Source organism: Bombus pyrosoma, linkage group LG16, assembly GCF_014825855.1.
Source record: "Bombus pyrosoma isolate SC7728 linkage group LG16, ASM1482585v1, whole genome shotgun sequence".
Taxonomy (NCBI): Eukaryota; Metazoa; Arthropoda; class Insecta; order Hymenoptera; family Apidae; genus Bombus; species Bombus pyrosoma.
The window spans coordinates 1297266-1320704 of NC_057785.1; the positions used below are offsets into that span (position 1 = coordinate 1297266).

The 23439-nt window shown below is 30.9% G+C and overlaps 5 protein-coding genes across 12 annotated transcripts in view; 3 read left to right on the plus strand and 2 right to left on the minus strand.

The window, feature by feature from the left end:
• LOC122576281 (elongation of very long chain fatty acids protein 6) overlaps positions 1-10901 on the plus strand; it is a 25778-nt gene extending 14877 nt beyond the window's left edge. For all 3 annotated transcript variants that reach the window (XM_043746357.1, XM_043746356.1, XM_043746358.1), the window contains 2 exons: positions 5902-6307; positions 6555-10901. In XM_043746357.1, coding sequence (XP_043602292.1) covers positions 5982-6307; positions 6555-7101 — 873 coding nt within the window. In that variant the 5' untranslated portion in view covers positions 5902-5981 and the 3' untranslated portion in view covers positions 7102-10901. The remainder of the gene's footprint in view (positions 1-5901; positions 6308-6554) is intronic.
• On the minus strand, positions 8408-15288 carry LOC122576283 (transcription factor Adf-1-like). Its single transcript, XM_043746360.1, has 2 exons — positions 13952-15288; positions 8408-13433 (listed from the first exon to the last, which is right to left on the minus strand). The coding sequence occupies exons 1-2, from the start codon at positions 14088-14090 to the stop codon at positions 12745-12747; spliced, it is 828 nt and encodes a 275-aa protein (XP_043602295.1). The 5' UTR covers positions 14091-15288; the 3' UTR covers positions 8408-12744.
• Positions 15289-15401: 113 nt separating this feature from the next.
• Positions 15402-17197, minus strand: LOC122576285 (transmembrane protein 242). The gene is made up of 2 exons (XM_043746362.1): positions 16616-17197; positions 15402-16268 (listed from the first exon to the last, which is right to left on the minus strand). The coding sequence occupies exons 1-2, from the start codon at positions 16656-16658 to the stop codon at positions 15892-15894; spliced, it is 420 nt and encodes a 139-aa protein (XP_043602297.1). The 5' UTR covers positions 16659-17197; the 3' UTR covers positions 15402-15891.
• Positions 17198-17335: 138 nt separating this feature from the next.
• On the plus strand, positions 17336-21694 carry LOC122576279 (rap1 GTPase-GDP dissociation stimulator 1-B). The gene is made up of 10 exons (XM_043746348.1): positions 17336-17491; positions 17985-18113; positions 18318-18551; positions 18957-19123; positions 19300-19531; positions 19615-19761; positions 19839-20234; positions 20354-20486; positions 20598-20863; positions 20960-21694. Exons 1-10 carry the CDS (start codon positions 17482-17484, stop codon positions 21079-21081), a joined length of 1836 nt encoding a protein of 611 aa, XP_043602283.1. The 5' UTR covers positions 17336-17481; the 3' UTR covers positions 21082-21694.
• A 1276-nt stretch (positions 21695-22970) lies between these two features.
• The window catches only part of LOC122576277 (NACHT domain- and WD repeat-containing protein 1), a 38758-nt gene continuing 38289 nt past the window's right edge, over positions 22971-23439 (plus strand). For 4 of the 6 annotated variants that reach the window (XM_043746338.1, XM_043746333.1, XM_043746344.1 and 1 more), the window contains exon 1: positions 22971-23054. The gene's annotated coding sequence lies outside the window, so the exon portion shown is untranslated. The remainder of the gene's footprint in view (positions 23055-23439) is intronic. The other 2 variants (XM_043746341.1, XM_043746346.1) reach the window with 2 other exon arrangements.

Here is a 23439-nt window from a genome sequence, read left to right on the forward strand (position 1 = left end):
AAAGGTTCTATTGTTTAAGTACGATTTGAGTAATTTGTAGATTTGTTCTGGAAATTGCTTTTTGATAGTTTGAAGAAGTTTTTCGTGGTTAACTTTGTCAAATGCTTTTTCAATGTCAATAAATAGTGCCGTGCAATATTGTTTTGTTTCCAATGCCTGTAAGATTTCATTGACGAGTCTATGCATTTGTTCTATTGTGATCGTTCAAAATGAATATTTTCTCTAGAGGTGGATAAAATTTTGAATGGGAAGTGCGAGAAAAGTGTGTCTGGATGTTTAAAGACTGTTAGCGCAGTGAAAAAGAGAAAGGAGGCAGAGAGTGATTAGGAAAAGTGGGTCGTGGTGTGAAATATTAAATGAGGTATACCATGGAATAAATTAAGACAATAATTGTAAATGAGCCTTTAAGCACATAGTCTTTAACAATACAGAGTTATTGTTATACGAAGCATTTGTCCCATTTGTGAATTTGTATTACAATTTTTCTACGTTTATATCGACGATTATTATATCAACGGTTTTCAATATTAATATTATATATATATGTTTATATACAGTTTGTAATTAAGGATGTCACCGATAGCGATACAATTATTTATCGCTTGAAATCTTATCGGCGCTACAGTGAGACTTAAGTTAGTTAGTTTTCGGCCGGTTAGACACTTGAATATTAAATATTTAAAAAATAGCTGGATTCGAATAACAAGATAAAATCACCTTTTTAGCATATATATATATATATACATAAGGGACAAAAGGTCCTATATGTATATATATATCTTCTGTGAAAAGTAAAATTTGCATCTTACAGAGTTGCGATTGACATCAAAGCGGAGTTAAAGATTTTTTTAAATATGGAAAAACAAATTCTAATGAGTTCCTGCATATGCTCTGAAAGATATGTACGATACATATTCCTATTTTTCAATGACGTGTTTTTTTTTATCAGGTTTCCCATTTTATTTTCATAGAGTATCAAATTCTTCCACCTCGAAAATGAGTTCTAAAAAAATATTATTTGATATTACCTATCGGTGTAAATTAACGATTTCCCCCTTGGTATGATGAGACTAGAGTATATTCACCGAGGGGAAAATCTACTAGATATTAGACTCATAAATTTGTTTAAAATCTCCCACGTACTGTCAATTTGCTGTTCAGAACCTATATTGTATCTATTATATCTATATCTAATTATACATATATATACGTAATATATATGTATACGTAGATAAATGAAAAATTGCATATAATTTATTTTTATATAATTCTGTGCAGAGATTAATTATGAAACTTTAGTTATTTCATTTGCTTGTTAGTTACTTTAACTAAGCTCAAAAAAACTACTCATAAGTAAAAGTAAAAGCGAACATTAACAAGTTACCACTTTAATAACATAATATCTATATCGAATATGATACACCGGACGCCAGTCATTCTAAGCCCCACGTTTCGTAAATAATTCCGCTCGATTTCTGAACGTTTTATTTGTCATTCCTGAGAGTATTGTAACACGCTACACAAATAACTTACAGCGTAATACGAAAAATATTCTTTAAATACATGTATAATATTTAGTCGCGTTGATGTATAAAATGTATAAAATTCTTTTAATTTAAAAGTCAAAACTAATTTTCAATAGGTAAAAATTAAGTATTTTTAAAATTGTATAAACTGTGACATATTAAAAAAGAAACAGTAAATTCATAACAAAATGCAAGATATATTTGTCAATATTACCATCATATATCAAACATTTTTCCGCATTTTCAATAATTAAAGAAATAATACAGCTGTATTATAAGAATTCGTTGATAATTTCAGCCAAATTGTCGACAAAAAATAAGTACTATATCTGCAATATATTCTTGCACGTGTTATTTTTACAAAAAAATATGCATTTCAATACATTTTTTAATACATGATGTGTACATAATTTATGATAATGCATCCTATGAACACATCATTAGAGATAATTAAAAATGATCTTTTAACTACGGGCTCTTGCTTAACGAGCTTAGTGATGCATTTCTTTATCGTTATTTATTATTAAAGAAAGCAAAAGAAACAGGTATTGCTGTTTACAACAGAAACAGGTATTGAGTTTACAACAATTATTCCCGCCATTACTCGTTATTATAGAAAGCAAAAGAGGCAAGAATTCTGGGTTCTAAGTTAACTTCGTATTGTTTGAAAATCGCATTAGTGCAGATAATACCAATACTCTGATGCAATGTTTTCGCGCTAATAAATGTAGAGGAATAGTCATTCAAGCCATATGATAATAATAAGGAAAATAGAAAAGATTTCTCAGACGCTAAGTCTGGCGCCTCCTACGAGACATCTGGCGACTTTTAGTTGAACTTTCGAAGACTAGTGTGCCCGCGCTTTGATATGCACTGCCGATCATAAGTATTTCAATACTTCTAAATACCATTTATTGTAGCTTGAAAATACGTACAAAATTTCTTCATAATAATAACATTTAATTGTACGACAGATTTTTAACAAAAAGTTATCTTATTTCGTTTGCGTTCCGCACAATTTTTAAATAATTATAAGAAGCTTTATAACGCTGATAATAAGTTATACTAGAATATATGGAACGATAGAGACAGAAATCTATATAGACACTGTGTAACGTCACTACCCGTTCAGAATGGTACAAATGCTTTTAAAATATTAAGGAAATGTTAATACATTACAAAAAACGACAAATAACAAATTTAGTAGCACTGCTCTAAATAAATATCATGATCTCACGAACATTGCAATTCAATAGGGGTCACTGTACAGCAGTATGCTTAATACACCTCATTATGGATTATTTTACATATGAAATAAGTACCACGCATAATGTTGATCTTTAACCTAATAATCGAACTGTTCTTTAATTAACAACTTTTACAATCGTAAAATTAAAAGATAATAAATACAAACAAATTTTAGGTACCGATTGTAATTTTTCCAAATATATATAAGTATGACATAATTCATTATAAGAATTATATCATATGTGCGTATATATAAATCGAATATATCATACGTACGTATATCGAACTCTAATCTCAAGGGAAAAGCTACAATCTTTGAATTGTGGAGGATTTGTCTTATTGAATTTTTCGAGGAACAGAGAGAAGAGACAGATTCAAATTTTAGAAGTATATTATTTACTATAGATTCTCCCACAACCAAACGAATAGTTAACCAGCTTGACTTCTAAAAAGTGATGTATTAAACGTAATGTAATTTATTATTAGAATTTTTATTTTCCACGATACTTATATATAAGGAGTTGATTTATTTCACTTAACTGGAAACTATAATTCATTCGAGTAATTATTTGACGTTGCAAAGGTATATTTGAATATGTAAATGAAGTAATGTCTGATAATGTGCAGTAATATATATCTATGCATATTCATTCGTTTCTTGGATTCTCAAGAGTCATAGTTCATGCAACATACTTCTCTGTTTGCGTTTTACCACTTTTTCAACAGTGTAATATTGCCTGATTATATTATTTCAATAGTATAAAACATTAGCATTCGTCATTAATTACTATTTCAAAATTAATAACATCGACGTATTTTAAATTTCCGCATAATTGTTTTAGAATTTGCATGATAAACAAATCGTACTTGAGCGTACTTGACAAATTTTCAAACGTCATTTTTTCAGAAGTGGACGATCCTATGAATAAATTTTATTCTATGTTTCCGACTTGTTTTCACAGGGAGTGCAAATTTTATATTTATTTTTTTATTTGTATGATGTATAGATAACATGAAAAAGGAAATAGTCCTGGATATTTTAATTTCACTATGATAAATTTATCACATAAATTTATTAAATTGATATAATTTTCTAAAATGCAAAATATGATATAATAAGAGGATTTATAAATTGGACTACTTAGATTAGAATTAAAGACTTAGATAATTCATTGATATAACAAATATTAAACTTTAACATTGAAACCAATTCTAAACCACTGAAATTGATTAACAGTAATACAAAAATATATTGTACATGGTTATTACTGCAAACTTAATATTTGCAGTGTAATTGTATAGATTCTATGTAATAAGAATTACATACAATGGGTCACAGAAATCTACATACAAATAAACTATAAAACATAAATATTCCACCAATTTCGTAATTGATTGTATATTTGTCCAATCATTAATAAGTTGATGATTATTTAATTTATGGGAACATGCATAAATAAATAGACAAAGCGTTTACGTTATTAACTCCGCGCTTCTCTTATAGGTGATAAATTAGTGATAAATGTAGAAGGCAATAAAATATCATTTAATTATTATTACGAGCTCGTATAATAAATCGATTATAAATATAAATAATGAAGTAATAATATTTATTTGATATAATGTTGATTTTTACTATGCTTTCGAGCTAGTGTTATTTTTATCCTTATTACTACGTAGTAATTAGTATTACATTTTCCTGAACGATGGTATGCTGTTTCTATGCAAATTGCTTTAATTTTCATTCCACTCTGTACAAACTAGCGAAATTTGTTTACGTACTTTCCCGTTCGTTTTCATAATTTACCTGCTGTTTTTATTTACATATATTCTCTATTTCTAAGTTCGCCATAAATTAGATAATTTCTTAGATATTACATGTCTCTTACATATTTCACACACTTCATCATCTATATATAGCGGTATTTCGTCATAAAATGTCTATCTTTAGCGATTCGAATGTGAAATCGAATTTTTTTAAATAGTAATACTTCCGTTTGACGCGATAATTCTTAAATTATTCATCAATAGTATTTTGTATTGCTCTTGAAAACTTTCATAAACTTTGTACCCTAGCCTTTTGACTCTTATCAAGGAATTATGCAACAACAGAGTAATGTATCTTATCAGATTCGAAGTACGTGCTGTACAAACAAATATTTATCCTGTTGCGAAAACTGATCTATGGGTGTTTGATTGAAACTTTGCAAAAGATTCCCTTGGCATCGACTTTTACTAAGAATGGAAAGATGACCTTGAGAATGTCTTCGTAGCTCTCACGGTCTTCGACCAAATATTTACTTTATCTCAGCCTTATCTCAACCAAACCAAAATGCTCTGAAGTACGATCCTTAATTTCTCCGAATAACTTCTCTAAGCAAAACAGAAAAAAGAAAAAAAACGCTTTGTTTTCTTGCGACACCATCGTGAACCTAGCACGTGTTCTCAGCAAGCGATTGCATAAGGGTTTCGACTTAGGTAGAATAAGCTCCTGCCTGGTTGTATCACCTATTGTGGAACATTCTATATGTATATTTAAATAACAAACATGTGCCGATATCAATGTGTCGTCCGATTGCTGAAGAGGCAGGATAATTCTTGTTGATATGGCATGTAATAATAGTAATAACTATTGTTACTCACAGATATGCTGTGCGATTCATTATATAGAGAATTATACATACCAAGTCATAGTTTCTTCTTATTTTATTCATTTATATCTTTAGGCATTTATCTTTATCAGCCCTTTTGTCAACTTCTTTATTCGGTAACAGATACTCTTTTACGCAATTGCTCTTTTGTTTGAAAATAAATATTACTAAACGGAGAAAAAGAGAGATTCAAAAGACTCGCAATCGTCAGTGGCAGTTCTTAATTATCCTAGCGAAGGTGGAATGGAAAAATGGAGGGAATAGTCGATATTTCTTCGTATTCGTTGCAGCATCTTTGTACAGCTTGTTACAGTATTCTGATTTGAGCCATGAAAATTGTTCGTTCTGACGTGGTTCGTTGTAGCATACCTTACTGTATCGTATTTATAATTTATCGTTTGCAAAATTTTTAATTCTTATTTTAATTTTCTAGATTAAAAAAAATATCTTAAAGATTGTTTTCTTTTCTGTTTCAGTCAATAGGCGACGGAGGCAAGAGGAAGTGTAATTTCTTTAACTCTTCTGCGGCCAGCGGATAGAAAAAAGATACTTCAAGATGAATAAAGTGGATTATATGGAGGTCACTGTACCTAACTATTCATATGTCTTCAATTTCGAAGAGACATTCATTCATATGGATACTAAGATATGGATGACGAAGAATTGGACAAACTGTTTTTACTATTGTGGCATTTACATGATCCTAATTTTTGGAGGACAGCACTACATGTCGAATAGACCAAAGTTTGAACTGAGAGGCATACTCGCACTATGGAACACACTGCTTGCAACGTTCTCTATTATTGGGTTTACTAGAACAGCACCAGAGTTGATCCACGTGTTAAGGCATTATGGGTTTTACCATAGTGTTTGCATACCTAGGTGATTTCACTTCTCTATCTTATTCTGTAAAATATTCATAGTAATTTGAATATTACTTATTAGTTAGATATTATCATAGAATCATTTCTTATATTTGGTATTTTAAGTCTTACTCAAGCGTAGAATTCAATGTTTGAAATGTATTTATTAGAAAATGTACTGCGGTCTCGATACCCCCGACATACGAATATTTGAAAAATTTCAAAGCCGGACAGTTTGATCTAATGCTTGCATATTTTCTTTCCAGCTTCATTGAACAAGACTGTGTGTCTGGTTTCTGGACGTGGATGTTTGTCTTGTCGAAGCTTCCAGAACTTGGCGACACAATCTTCATCGTGCTACGGAAACAGCCACTAATCTTTTTACATTGGTATCATCATATAACGGTTCTTCTGTACTCGTGGTTCTCATACTCGGAATACACAGCATCAGCCAGGTGGTTTGTCGTAATGAATTACTTTGTTCACTCCATAATGTATACATATTACGCTTTGAAAGCAATGCGATATAGACCACCAAAGGGGATCGCCATGCTGATCACTACGCTACAATTAGCACAAATGGTTATTGGTTGCCTTATAAATATTTCGGCTCACCAGTACCTGGAAAGTGGCCAAATCGATTGCCACATCACGCGTGTCAACGTCAAACTTAGTCTGCTCATGTACTTCAGCTATTTCGTACTCTTCGCTAAATTTTTCCAGAAGAGTTATCTGTCTAAATCTAATAACAAAGTAGGAAAGAAGGTTTACACTAATGGAACAGTGGAGTATGATAAGCTCAAGGTTAATTAAAGCACATTACAATTTTTGAAAACTTTTTCTATAGACCCTTTCCAGGAACATTCCTTGAAAACGCTTTTCAATAAGATTTCTTTTAAAGGCGTTATGGAAATGCATTTCAAGAAATGGCCCTTGAAAATTTTTTTTAGGAGTCTTTGTTAATTCAAAGTCGTAAAAACTGGATGCGGTAGGGTGAAAGTGGTGAAAGTGGAAATTACTTGAAGATATAGCACATTGAATTTTACAATAATATTAAATGTTGCACACTGAATTTAGTAATAAATTTCATGATAACTTGTTTAACGCGTCTCACGCGTTAAACACGTTATTATAGAATTAATGAAAGAAGAAGGAGCTTCTCCTTAGAGACGTCTTGAAACTTTCGTTTATCTAGGAACGATTTCAAAATAAATTTCTTGATGAACTTTTTTCTTTACGCTTCTTTATGAAGTTAGCAAAAAATTTGGTAGAACGAGGATGGAGACATAATATTTAAAAACATAGTAGGAATGTATCATTTAATATTGAACTATTTAATAATGAAGAAAGAATATTAGATTTGAATGAAATTCGTCAGTAAATAATTGATATATTCTTATTACATTTAATATGTTTGACATATTTATTGTTATGGAAATGTATAAATATGTTGAGATATCATAAAGGATATATAATGATTTGCATATGTAAAGTATGGATAATATTAAAAAATATATATCGTGATCGATCTTTCGTAAGAACATCCGAAATCTTTTTTCATATTGTTCGAAAAGAAAAGAAAACAAACACAAAGAATTGTTCCCAAGTCTTGTTCTACCGGAATAACGATAAAAAAAACGAATTACTTTTGAAGAAATCAGAAAGTATGGAGAAAGAAAACCAGAAGTGAAATTTCATTAGGCCTACCTCCAGAATGAGCTAAGATATTCTTCGTAGAAAATAGTAAAACAAGACGATAGGTAATAATCAAAGACCGAAATCGCAATCTCAATTGATGACCATTTAAGAAATGAAAGAAAATAATAAAAGAAAGAAGAGGATTTATAATTACTATTTTCTATCGTGACTATTTTGTGCTGCTAGGAATAATAAAACGGGCAGCTTGCCGACGTCTTTTTGCTTTCAAAGTGCAATCAGTCTTATAGAGAGTGTTTTTTCGTTTATAAATATTTATATCGCATAATTTATTTTGTATGAAACTTTTGTACAAATTGTTATTTATATTTATATTGATTTATTTAAATCATTGCTGATAAAGACACCTTTGGCATGTCATAACGAACACAACAACTACAATTTTTATTCAAGTCATTGGGTGTGATAAATCTTCAAATTATAAATTTAATCAAGACAAGGAAAGCAATAGTAATGTATTCTCTTTCACATAATTTTGTATCATTAACTGTCGTGGTACGGACAACATGAGCCAATAACTAGGATTAATTCTAAAGTCAATCTACGTAAAGATTTCAGGAATTTTTATTATGTATCAAGTATGTGGTATATGGTATTGTTATGAAAAATATTAAAATTGTTCTGTGCAATATACCTAGATACCACTGAACTTTTTCATTAATTCTTGTAAAAGGAATAATTTTCGATTATTTATGTATACAATGGTTTATGTCTTAGACGAGTCAACAATCTGTAAGCAAGAATTGAATGGATACTTTCTGCAGGAATGGCTGTTCTTTGAAAGATGAATTGTTGTCCGATTCTAGTCGCATAGTCAGGATGAGAGCATTTTTTAGCTGGAATGGAAATTAAATTAACGAATTCAATTTTTAAAACTATTATTCACGCCGCTGATCGACGCGCACTTTCATATTCGACATTTTTTGAACGCTTTCCTTTTCCACGTTTTGTATGATACTTGATTGGATGCAACGTTTTGTTCTTTTTGTGATTTATTACATTTCTTTTAATTCTTTCCAAATCGCACAAATATTGCCAATGAAAAATTCGACACTCTTACTTTGACTAAAGTATGCACTAATTAATTAATGCAGAGACTTTAATTTAAAAATAAGCGTTTAGTTTATACGAAGCGGTAATAATTATCCCAGTTTGTGTATGTTCCTTTTCTAATTGTTTGTTTATTTGGTTGAGAATATCGAAGGGGAAAAACCAGTCCAACGAACAATATTTGATTTAACAGTAAATATTGCCAAAGCGTTCTTACGTTCGATTCGAATTTGCTTATTTATTTAACAGAATAATATTAAAACGATGACGACGATAATACTCGTTGAAAGGTGCGTGTTTCATTTGGTGGATAAAAAGAATTTAATTACTCGCGTTAGGTATTTATATACGTAAGTTACATTGTAAACATGATTACGCGTGACGCAAGGTGAATAAAGACAAATACGCAAACTAATTTGTAAAAGATATTTGCAATAATTAAGAATTTTAATCAACCATAAAAATGTATGTTGTAAACAAATATAAAAAAATGTAAATTTTACATGTATGAAACATTTTATTAACCTACGCAATGTTATTTTCATGTATAGAAAAGAAACGAACAAAGTTTAGGTTAATATTATATATTTAAAGAATTTGTTACGTGATTGTTGAATATTACAAAATATCGTTGAACAAAATTATTGCAAATACTTGCGTTGAAGAAATTTTCCTAGATATCGATCAAGAAGATGATCACTGCTCTCTTGTGTCGATGCTGTAATCATAATCGATTAATTATTAATTAAGATATTAGTTATTTGAGTGCTGCTTTTATTCACCGATAGCGCTGTGATCGGGTTAATTCTAAAGCTGATTTTTCCATAGATTTTTCATAGGGGAATTATAGAGAGAAGCAAAATAACGAAAGCCTCAAATATTTATACAGGTAATATTAAAATTAAGCGTTACACTTACTACGTCGCAGGAAAACTTGTAACTGCTCTGTTATCGCCGTTGATTGGCGGTAATCGCGTGTAACGTTACAGCGAAATTTTTTTAAAGAGAATCGAAAAGAAATAGTTTTTTAGATCATCCAGAGCTAAATACACAGAGAAGTGTAAAGATAGATTCGACGACCGATTAATTAAGTAAACAGACGAACTTCGGCTTTGAAACTTGAAACAAGAGTAAGATGATGCTTACGATTGGAACAAGTGAATGCAAGCGGAATGAAAACAAAACTTTAAAAAAGGTTCGACGTCAACAACGAAGTACGAAATACAGAGAAACAGAAAGAGAATTCTGCCTGCTTTGATATCTGTTTAAACGAATTCTAGAACCTTCAACTTCCCTCGTTGAGTTATAATTGAGGAATAAGGGGGGAAAAACAAGGAATGTCACAAAATTAGTTCCAAAATAGCAAAATAGCTAATAATTTAATTAGACGTCATAAAAGAGAATGATTAGTAAACTATTAATTATTTTTATTTGCCTTTCGCTCTAGTATCTACAGACATTATTCCCTGTTTTCAACAAATATATAAAATCTTTAACGTTATCTTATGGAGAGATTTTGAACGTTGCAAGCATTATGATTTGTTAGTACTGCAGTCCGAGTTCTCCTACACAAAGTATGTTACAAAATGTAAAATCACGAGAGATGAATATTCCTTGGTTTTCCTCTTCCTATTCGATGAGACCAATGGAGGATCAGTAAACCCATAGGAATAATCTAGGGAGAAAAATATTTTTTGGTTCGATTCGAGTTTCTTCTAATGATATAATTTAATGCGCAATAAGAAATAAAAACTGAAGTAACTCTTGAAGAAAAGAGGACGAAAGAGAGAAAAAGTTGTATGTGTGTATGTGAGAAAGGAATAAAACGAGCGTGATACGAAAAAAAATACCATTGTATGATTTCTTTTTTTCTAAATTGATGTTCGTATAATTTCATTTGTTATTATATATGCTTTTTCTTTACTATACATAAATATTGTATATGAATAATAATAATAATTTATGATGGAAGGTGTGAAAAAGATGTTTATTTTTTAACTGTTGGATATTAAATTGAATTTTCTGATTCAATTTCTTGTCACTCCACCAAACTTAATATACTTGAACCTGATTAATTATTATATAAGTGTTATAGACAAAGATATCTTGAAAGTTGATCAGTCGCAAATATGTAGTATTCGACGACCGGTCGTATATAGACCTTGTCGTACGACTCACCAATGTCGGTCCGATGGAATTCGAACTGGTTTGTTTCTTGTCGCATCGCATGCACGGCGTTCGGACCTTTATTCACGCGTGCGAGGGAGGAAAATGCATTTGATGCATGTCCGGCAGCGTACTATCGGGTTATGTGGTTGTATGGCTCAGCTGTCTGAGATGATGTGCGACAAAACCCACTAAAACCCTCTCCTTGTTACTGCTGTACGGCGGACTCAATGGCCATCTTAGCAGCGCGGTATAAAATGTGCTGCTTTGGAGGATGGATTTCAATTTGAACTAAACAGGCCCGTTATTCTGCATCGGGCATTAATACTTGTCCTTCCTCTATTATTTTAGGTTTGTATCACATTGTTGTTACTTATTTTAGAAGCGCGTGTTTACGGTTCTTCGTCTTCTCCTTTAACTAATTTGAATTTCTTTTTCTTCCCACTCTCTATTTTTCATTATAATTATTATAGTCGCCTTGAAACGATCCCCAGAATGACTAAATTTACATACTTTTTCAAGAAAAATTTGCCAGGCTCCATTTGCCATCCAGTCTTTGTCCACAATCCCGGTACGTCTCACTTTACCTGACGTCCTAACCCTTTTCCTGAACGAATCGAATATTCCGTGTCCTGTCAAAAGCTGCACGCAGTGGTAACCAATTTCTTACTTTACTTTTCCTAAAGAAGTATGCGACTTTGATAAACCTTGTCCAGTTGTCTCGCTTGTACTACGTTCCGTTCCTATTGTCCTTCATCTTCGACTTCGTTGTCAATTCTATTCCTAATTTCAGACAGGCTGGTTTCTTGATCTTCTGTTTCAATGTAAAAGAACCATGCCGACGTGCGTTTCTAAATTCTTTCGTAAGCTCGTCTTGCTTCTTTCTTATTTTCGCCTTAATATAAATGGGAATCAGTATCGGTAAAGCCGAGACCATATGACCATTGGAACGACATCTGTTGCGTGATGCCCGTTGTAGAAATACGTACATATTATCGTATATCGGAATGACGCGTGTTCCTAATGAGAGGGCTTCAATGTACGACGATAGTATATTTCTACAACGGAAGTCATACAGCGGACCTCGTTTCAATGCTTGTATGGCCCCGGCCAAAGTACATATAAACGATGTTTGGACCTAGCAACCGTTTTATAGCAGGTTCTAAACATTAACCAGATCCCGAACACTGCAGAGCACAATTAGTATATATATTCGTGTTCGAGAGGGTCGCACAACAAAGCCGTAGATTGGGGTGTCCTATTCCAAAAGCGGTAAAAAGGGTTGAAATCCCTTGTTTATCCCTTATTTTTCATCTCATTCAGTTATATGTTCGTGATCTTGTTGATACAGAATAATCAACAAAGCTTGTGTGGTTTTAACTGTGCTTATAAATAAGTTATTGGGGAATATACAAGACAAAGCTGAATACATATTTAACATCGTATAAAATTTAATAGAATTATAAAATATTTCTTTATGTTATTTCATAACTAATTATACACATTATAATACTATTATACATATTACAGTACCAAAGGATCGCCGGTAGATGTCCCAGCCTGCGAATCACTTGATAAACTTGAATTTTCATGAATTAACTCCTTAATTAACAAACTTTGAATTTTATTTCTAATTATTAATTTTCGGATAGGATCTAATCGTCTGAGGGACGGTACCAGCGACTTTGCAAAATGCATGTCTTCGTCATCTTGCTCGCGTCTCTCGCATAGGCCGTGTTCGACGAATGCCGGAAGTTTTTTCTTTTCTGCCTCTAACATATCTCTTCCAAAGTCAGATAATGTCCTTTTTCTTCCTTTCGAATGGTGGTAGATTGGCGTATTATGGAGACGTGGAATTTCGAGGGATTCCTCAAATCTAGAGCTATGAGCATCGAAAGTCTCGAGATGACGCGGTGGCGTTATCCTTTCAGACGCTACCGTTGTGTCCGCAACTTCTTGCCCCAAATCTTCAGAGTTCGTGTCCGTTTCGGAGTTCAATGTATCCGCGCTGGGTACATTGTCGAAATTGCTCGTCATTTTTGTTAACACCATAGTGTCTTTTAAAAAAAAGAGCATTTCGAAAAACACCCACTTCCCTTTGTAATCGCTCACAGATATACTAGCAGACTCTCCAGAACGGAGCTTCTTCACTTTTTTCAGTTCTCTTTGGAACTGGTCCCTCAAATTTCGCCATTTCGACTTGGCTTCCACTTCTGAAATAAAATACTCTTTTGTCCATTTCAGACAAATTATCTCTTCGTTTGGAATATGACAAAGTGCTATTGAAATTGCTATTGAAATGTCTTGCCATTTGGGCACAGCTTCTAGAGGCTCCTACAGACGAGTCGAATGAGTGGCGAGTGGCCAGAATCAGAAGTAACTACTCGTCTTTTTCCCGTCGCACTTCCGGAAGAAGTATGGGAAAGCGCGATGTCCTCCGTCTTGTACGACCCGTCTGTATGAGCCTTTGAAGCTATAGGAACCAATGTTGACAGTGCGGTTAATATTACACAGTATTAAATAATACTTCGAATTACAATGATATAAAGAGAAATTATTTGGAATTAAGTGAATTATTAAATTACGGAAGAACCAATAAATTGATAGCAGCGTTGGGGATGAGAGAAAAATTGTCTACTTACATACTTTTTTAACGATATTATGTACATAAAGAAGCAAACATATTTTTTAAATTTTCAAACTATCAGCTAAATACATTTAGACAACTTACTGTCTTTTTTTAATACTACTGCCACATTTTCCCATTCCTTGTCCACTAACACTCGGTTTTTGTAGTTTTCATCCCATCTATTCCATAAAACAGGCCTTTTTTGCACTTCAGAAATCAATAACTGTGCGAAAGTATGCATACTAGACGTCGTGCGTGCGATGCGACAAAGAACAAACTGGTCTGAATCGACTGAATCTCATACAGCGCAATAGCGCAACCGACAAATACGACCACGGACGTGAATGCGACGTTGTCGCATTGCACGCGGCCGTAGAACGTGCTTCGTTTATGTATTACCGCGTTGGTTGATCGTTCAGACGACAACAATATCTCACCGCTGTTAGCTGTGCGACATCAGTTAGTATGCGATTCAGTTAGTACAGAGCTTCCAGTTACCAAAATTCAGTTGCATATGATTTATATTTTATATGTACATTAAAAGTCTGATATCTGATAAAGTTAACCGCAATATTAAGGTATTTGTAGCGCGACAATATCCCTCAAAAGTAAAACACGCTGAAACTCGAGAGCCCTACGCTCCACGCATGCTTGAGATTCTCCCTCCACGAATACATTTCTTTGTTGTCTGTACTTTCTTCGTACGCATACCAACAGGCCATTTAAAAAGGGATAGTGCGGCAACTTTGGCGCAATTTCGTCGCAACTTAGGGTATAATAGATATACGGCATGTTGAGCATCAAAAGTACCGATATAGTATACTTCTATACATACAAAACTTTCACTCGAAAACGCTGAGATCCGAGTTGAATTTTTCTTTAATAAAGATTTTTCTAGCCATTTTACATAACATACTAGCCTTTTAACGACTTCGTAGGAACTATTTTTCCGCAGTTAATCAAAAAGGCTTCCTATGAGGATTATGTGTTAAAACCATTAATTTTAGAAGTCATTCTATTATCCATAAAAGAACAGCAAAATTTATGTTTCGAGATTTTACCTTCTGTAATCTGACTACATAACACTATCTTTGTATCATAATCATGGCATAACATAGTCACGTTCTAGCCAATCTTCATTTAGGCAATGACTATATTAGCAATAATCTTGCAATAAGGCTATAATCTTGTTTCTTCGCGCATAAATAAACGATCTTATAAAATTTGAAGTTGAACTGTTTTGATAATATAATGTTCAATTCTTCCATTAATCCAAAGTGAGATCGAAAGGGTTAATAAAATATTTGTAAATATTCGGGATATATCAAGAATCAAAGATTTTAAAACGTATGATTTAAAAATTTCATGAGAGAGCTTCGTATTACTTCGTTTAAGATTACTTGAAGGTCATTTTTTGACCTTACGAAATTATGGTACACAAAAACGATGATATCATATATCTAATCAGTGTGAAAAATTAATTGTATAATTTTATTAATCTAAACAAAACTTATTATTTAAAATAAAATTGCAAATTTTATAAATGAATGAATACGGAATTAAAAGACATTTATTTTACACACAGATATACTAACATAGTTATAAAACATAATAGCTCACTCTTACGAACAAACTTATGTTTAACTATTTGTCTTTTAGAAGAACCACAGTTAAAATTTTATATTCCACATTTTATATTCCTTGAAGAAAATTTAATATGATGAAACTTTTAGGATTGTATATTAATAATGTACAAATATATATATACACTGTATATACACAAATACAAAATGAGATATTACATTATAAATATCAGTTATTATATGACAAACCAGCAGTATAAGATTCTTCATTTATTTTACTGTACACATTTGAAACTATCCTTTTATGACTTAATGTCAAATAATTACTTTTGTGATTTTTGGTTTTTATAGTATTTCTTAGATCTTTACAGATTTCAGATTAAAAATATTTCTTAGATCTGTAAAGCTGTAAAAAATACTTCAAATCTAGAGTCTTTTCGAATTTATATATAAGTAAGACTATTTTTCTTTATCCCATTCTTCAGAAACATATCTCAGTAAATCTGTAAGGTTTTCAAATTCAGTTCTACTCTGAGGAGGATCATTTTTTGGTATTTTTGGTAAAATACTTCCAACTTTTAATCGAAACTCTTCGGCAGTTGAAGCTCCAGAAAGCTTCCAAATACCGTAAAAAAGTATACCACAACCACCAACTGCCCAAGCAGAACCCCATAATAAAGCTCTTGTAGCAAGTGCTGCACCAGACTCAGGAAGACCTTTCCCTCCCATAAAACCAATATCAAAATTTTTACTGTCTTTTTTTTTAACTGATGATAAAGCATTGAAAAAACCAGCCATAACAGATATTCCTGCTACTCCAGCCAGGAACAATGTTTCTGAAACATAAATTGATGAAATTGGTAAAAATAAAACTAGGTTATGTATGATATTTCAAACTTTATCACATGGAAATGTAAAATTGTATAAATTTGAAATTGATCTATGTTTGAATTTGTTACCAGCGAACTAAACATGAATTTATTCTACACTATTTCCTTAAATTGTAAAAGATTAATATAAATTTTGTACTTTTCATATATATCTAATAACCTTAAAATAATATAAAATGAAACAATACAAAAAAATAATATTTTTAAATTGTATTTAAATGTGGATCACGAATCACTTTAACTAAAGAAGTATTAATATTTGAATTATTAAACAATCTAAATTTAATACATACCATACAATTTATCTTTCTTCTTCTTTGGTATTGTCTCTGACATGATTATTTTTATATCACTTTCTATTTATTGTTGTAGCATATTATAATATTGAAATAGTAGAATTAAAAAGTTTTTTCACAAAGTTTCGAAGGAAACACAAAAAAAACAAGATGCAGAACCGGCACAAAGTTGTTCCCTTACCGGTTACTGCATAAATTATAATTTTTAATAGACATAAATATATTTCGCATTAAATAAATTGCAAAATATACAAATGAAAATTTAGAACCTAAAGAATTAATTAAATTTAATTTTATTTAAAACGTCTAGTTAGTTTCTTGGAGCGCTTTGCACTAACAGCACGTAATTGGTGGTTATAGTATCCATAGTTCATGGATTGAACGATTTCTGAAACTTGCTTATAACTAAAAATCAGGAAGAATGTTTAGATAAAACTAATCTTAAGTAATTCTTTACGTTTTAAACTTAAGGCCTTAGAAGACAAAAAGTTGTGCCTAGGAGCCGAAAAAATTTGGATCGTTTCATTTTGCCACCTGTCGATTGAACATACATATTACATACATATACACACTTCAGACGCAAATATTTCAATACAATATCAATTTAAATTTATATTATTTGAAACTAATCCTCTTTTTCTATATGATTATTTAATATCACAATATCATTTATTGGTAGCATGTGAAATTGCATTAAGATTCCTTTAGTTGCTACCCTATAGAAAAATGTCACTTTCTTATCTAATGATTCACAATTTATGGAAGTTTCTTTAAAAAGATGTTTCCTTCACATTAAGTAAATTGTTACTTATTTTACAAAAAAGTTCCGTTTGTACAAAATTCGAAATTAAAATAGGAAAAATATGATGGAAGGTAGTGTAATAAAAACTATGTTAAATATCGTATAATCGGTGATGAATTTCCGTCTATTTTTAGCAATAATTTCAAGTTAGAGAAATATTTCATGTCAAACCTTACTGACAAGTTATTTTGTTGACTTCTTAAATTATATTTTTTAAAGTGTTTTTATGAAATTAATGTTAAATTGATTTTATATATTCTATAGTGTCTACAACTTTAAGAAAATATAAACTATCTGTATTATAATTATAGCGTTATAATTTAAAGATAAAATATTGTAAATTAAATATTCAAAGAAATACATTTTTTCCCTGTATACTTGACATTATTTCTATACATTATATCTGTAATATATTAAATAAAATACTTATATAAATTTGGAGTTGTCTAATATGTATTTTATGTATTTAATATATATGATTTATATTGTTATTTATATTTATATTATATTTATATTATATATATGTTTACAAATTATATTACTATATGTTTATAATTTTTTTAGGTGAATTGAAGGACAATATTGATAAATTAGTTGAAGAACTGCGATTCGTTGTAAAATCTGAGAAAGAAATTGAAGATATTATTCAAGTGTTAGATTCTATTGTGAATGTTAGCAAAACTTCAATTGGAGGTATTAGTTGTTTTTTGTCTTCCAGTTTCAGTTTAGACAAATTAATATTTGGAAAATATATATAAGAATTACTAATTATTACAAAACATATTTATTGCTTTTGTTTCAAATTATTAATATAAATTCATGAAAAATGCTATCAACTTTGATATTTTAGTCTATAATTTATACTTCTAATAACAGACAAATTTTATTTGTTTTTAGAGGCTACTGAATTTACAATAGATGATGTTTTCCTAACCTTATTGCATCACGAATCTAAAGAAATTATTGCAAAGACTGCTAAAGCAATTGCTGAGATTGCTAAAAGTGAAAGGGGAAGAGAAAAATGCACTACCACAGATCTAGTAAATGCATTAATAGATCTATTAAAAGATGATCGCGTTGATGTATTGACACAGACTTCAAGAGCCTTGGGAAATATTTGTTACGAGAATGGTAGGGAGCTTTAATCCCTAATGATCCAAATTTTGTTCATGTATGTAGTTAACATTAAAACCATCATTATTATAATATATCACTAATAGTAGTAACACGAATGGTTTCTATCTTTTGATTAATTTCTATCTATTGAATATACATTTTTAACTGCATGAAGTATCATTAAAATGATTTTCATAAAAAATAAAATTCCAGAAATTGAACTTATAGCAACTTACAAGTTCAATTTATTAAAATTAAATCTATACAAAAGGAAAAACATATGTTATAGGTACTGTTAAAAAATAATTAATTTGTATATTAATAAACTAATTTGTAAATTAATATTATAATATCATTATTTTGCATGAAATATAAGACTATATGGATGTTATTATAACAATATTTTCAAAATTATTATAGAAAATGGTAAAAAGTTTGTTGAGGACAAAAATGGGTTGATATCAATTTTGGCAGTATTGGAAAAAAGTATTGCATTGCAAAATGTAGAAGGTGCACCATTTCTTCGCAATGTTGCTGCAGGACTTTTGCTAAACTTTCTTATTGACCGACCGTCTCTTCATACAGAGGTATAATATTTTTATTAATATTTCTCTTGCTTGCTGTATTGTTTTACGATTGTAGCTGTATTAGTATAATTGTGAAACAGTTTACCTTACATGCTCTCTGTATATTATATAGAATATGAAATTTTCGTTTAGAATAATTTTATTTAAATACTAATCTTTCTTTATTTTCTTCTTAGGGACTGAAACAAGAAGTAGTGCCAATTATCTGCAGCATTCTGGAAATTGATGGAATTACAGGTGGAGAGGCTGCAATGCATTCTCTTTTGATACTAGGAATACTGAATGATGCTAACATAATATTTTTAGATGAAAGGGTTATGAAAATTTTAATAAATATCTTATCCACTGATACATCATCAGAACTTTCTGAAATGTGTTTAGAACTTCTTCATGGACAAGCAGAAGATGGTATCATTTTATATATGTTTAATTTAATTGTTTGCAATAATAATGTAACATGTTGAGTAGTATAATTCATATTGATATTTTAGAGAATGCCAAATTGATCCTTGCTAAAGCAGGTGTTTGTGAGTTACTGTTAAAGTTGTTGGAAAAACATAGTCCATACTGTACAGATGAAGAAACAAGATCTGTGTTGAAGATCGCTTGCAATTTAATTGTTCTTATATTAACTGGAGGTATGTTAACCAAAAGGGAAGTAATAAGTACTTTAACTGTATTTTATAAATATATTATGTGTAATGTAATATTTTAGATGACAGTATGAATTATTTATATGATGAAAGTAATGGTGTTGCATATAAAAAGTTAATTGAGTGGCTTGAAAGCGAAGATAAAGATTTACAAATTACAGCCGTCTTAGCAATGGGCAATTTTGCGCGTACCGATGCCCATTGCAAACTCATGGTTACGCAAGGTGTTCATTGCAACCTTCTGAAACTGCTACAGAAAAATAATACAGATATAGCTGATATAAGATTTCAACATGCACTACTCAGCGCTTTGAGGAATCTTGTTATTCCCGTGGATAATAAACCTGTAATATTAAAAGATGGGTTAATAAACATTTTATATTCTATGCTGAATGTTTCATCTTATCCAGTTGTATTTAAGCTACTGGGCACTTTAAGGATTGTTATTGATGGCCAAAGTATGTTAACAGTACTTCTCATGAACATTTTTTTAAATACATAGAAAAAATATATATTTTGATAAAATTAGCAGATAAGTAAAAGATGTTAAAAATAGGTAGTTTACTTATTATTACAGGTGAGGCTGCCATAGAATTAGGAAAAAGGGATGGTTTAATAAAGAAAGTTGTTAATTGGTGCGAAGTCGAGGAACATCCTGGAGTTCAAGGCGAAGCAAATCGTTTAATCGCTTGGCTAATTAATAATAGCAGGTTGATTAGGTTTAATAAATACATATTTGTAAAATTTACATATCTTATGCATAAAGTTTATATATATTATATGTACGCATAATTATTAATATTTATGTTTTTCATCATTAGAAATAGAGAAATAGCACTTCTAGTAATGGAACATGGAGCTGTGAAGCACCTAGTCAAAATGTTAACAACACCACACGTTTTAATGCTAAATGAAGCTTTAATTAGCTTGATGATATTGACTACAACTTCTCTGATCGAATGTGAAAATCTTCTTCTTGAGGCTGATATAGGAGAAAAACTTTGCACACTTTTTACTACTTTAAACAGTTTGGAAGTACCAATTTTGCATAATGTTTTAAGTCTAATAGAAAATATTCTTAATTTAGGTATTGTTGAAATACAATATGAAATTTAACTATATAATTGAAGACACAAAGAACTGATAAAATTTTGCTAAAATTTCTCTTAAATTAAAATTTCAGATGCCTTAAGAGAACATTTGGGAAAAACTGAATTAATAACATTATGTCAAGGAACAAATCTAATCAAAGAAGAACCAAAACTTAATGAAAAATTGAAAAAAATTTGCGATAAAATTATGTAATTAAGTAATTAAAGAAAGGGATATTGAGAATGTACAATCATATATATGATACAAACATCAAAAATATGAAACATTCTTTAATTGAAAGAAAATGATCCCTTTTTGTTCCCGTTTATGATGATTAAAGCGATGCCAACATAACGTATGCAGTTTATGAGCATATAGATCAGTCCCCAATTTAAATTTAATGTTGAAAAATTATAAGAGTCAGAATTTTTATTATGTATGTGAGTGTATGTGCGTGTGCGTGAGCAACCAAAAATTGTGAAAAGTAACAATAACAATCATATATGTGTAATATGGAAAGTTAGTCTTAAATTATTTTAAAAAATTAACTTTGCTATTAGTTGTAATGTGAAAAAAATTCATTAGTATATCAGCTAGTTCGTAAAATAACTAACATAAATATTATTAATCGTTTGGTACACGTATCTATGTATTATACGTGGATCATTTCTTATTTAATTTAAATGTGATAATTTTTTTGTTAGAAAGAAAGAAGAAAAGAAATATTACAAGTTTTCAAACGTATATATCAATGTACATAGTTTTAAGAAATTGACCAAACAATATATTTTATGTGATTAATTAATAATAAATCTACAAACCACAATTTCTGATAACTATATACTTTATTATAACCTTTACTGATTTGTTAAACATATTTCTTCTATATGCAATTATAATTATCTGCTCAGAAATTATTATAGTTTGTTGACCGATACAAATTTCCCGCCATACAATATTTCAATTTTGCGCGCGGCTTCAAACGAATGAGAGACTGTTCTGCTCTAGCTAATCAGGAATCAGCTAGCTGAAGTTTTGGCGCGGAACGTAATTATATTGTTGAAAAACGGTGTCAAGATGTATCGTCCTTTGACGTGCGTGATTTCAATTACGTAGTGTTCCTGTTACTATTCCATTGTTTTCCATTGATATTTATCCGATATGTGTAAACAATGCGTTTTTATATAGTAAAAGTTCTATAGCGAAATTTATATCGCTCGTTTGTTGTCGACCATCTATTTAAGTGTTAGTATTATCAATTGCTTGTATTACGTTTCTGAGACAGAATTTTAGTGTAATTATTGCTTTATTTTGATACAATTGGCTGAGTTTTATACATTTATTCTAAAGTTTTGGGTATTTTTTGTATAGATTATTGGTTGATTACGAAGATGACTCCGAAAAGGGAGAGACATATAAATGTGGCAACAACAATGACAATTCAACATTTAATGCGAAACGGTTGGTAAGGTTTGATTTATTTTAATAAAGATAGACGTAAATATGTGTACGTTTATATTCTTTTTTAATTAATTTACATGTGATAGGTATCTAATTAATACGCAATATGATTAAATTATAAATAACTATATAGTTTATTAACAGTGAACAATATACGTTCATTCAGTTTTTATTATATTTACAGTAGAAATCGAAGTAACTTTTATATTTTGGCACATTTCGATCGTGAATTCTTTATATAAATATCGTTATTAAATTTGTATGGACACCTTTTATTATTTTTGTAAAAGATGAACAATACGATCAGGCATGTTTCGATTCAGAGTTAGGCGTGACTTGTACGTGTGTTGTCACGACCGTCTCCGGTATGTTTACCTAACAAATTTGATTTCTTGTAAGCATTCTCAAATTTCTACACAGGCCTTGCTATCTGTTATGTAGTAGAAAGTTTCCACTAGGTACTATTAGTTATGCTCTTGCACGAGCACGGTAAATGGATTGCAAACTTTCTTAGTGTTAAGGAATGATAAAGCGGTAAAGTTTTGCTCCATCAACCCCCCAGTAGATGGTGCTTTATCAACCTGTTCCCAGGTGAACGTTCGCAGGACGCGTGCGCGTCGACCTATCACTTTGGTCGTGCGGTGCTTAAGCTTTCGTTGTCAGTAGTGGTGCGGCGGCCACAGTGAGGGCTGGTTCTTTTCGTTGTATCCCGGACAACAATACCGGTAAGCGCCTTTTCATTCTCTTTCAGATTTCCGATTCGTCCTGTAGCCGCTTCGCTACACGCTCTTAACGTGCATTCTCTAATTTTTCTTTTCATCATTCACGTTTACAGTTTCCAAACTGTAATAAAATGTCGAAACTTTGGCGGGATAAGGATGCTGCGTGCACGATTGTTATGTTGAGGAATTCAGGATTGCTCTTTTTTTTGAGGCTCTCTTGGCTCAATAAACACCCCCCACCGCCATTTTGACTCGTCCTTACCGATCGATAGGAAGAAGATAATCGGCGGTATTACCGACACGATGATTGTTTCTTCCCCGCGACGAATTAAAAAAATAATTATCACCTATCGATGGACAGGTGGCGCTTAGGTTTTTTCGTCGTAAG

Coding starts and splice junctions, on each gene's coding strand:
- LOC122576279 (XM_043746348.1), top strand. Junction 18,552..18,956: donor AAATATTTGTTACGAGAATG/GTAGGGAGCTTT, acceptor AAATTATTATAG/AAAATGGTAAAAAGTTTGTT. Junction 19,124..19,299: donor GACCGTCTCTTCATACAGAG/GTATAATATTTT, acceptor TTTTCTTCTTAG/GGACTGAAACAAGAAGTAGT.
- LOC122576283 (XM_043746360.1), bottom strand. CDS start 14,090: ATGCATACTTTCGCACAGTTATTGATTTCTGAAGTGCAAAAAAGGCCT. Junction 13,434..13,951: donor AGTAGTATTAAAAAAAGACA/GTAAGTTGTCTA, acceptor ATTTTATTTCAG/AAGTGGAAGCCAAGTCGAAA.
- LOC122576285 (XM_043746362.1), bottom strand. CDS start 16,658: ATGTCAGAGACAATACCAAAGAAGAAGAAAGATAAATTGTATG. Junction 16,269..16,615: donor GAAGAAAGATAAATTGTATG/GTATGTATTAAA, acceptor TTTATGTTTCAG/AAACATTGTTCCTGGCTGGA.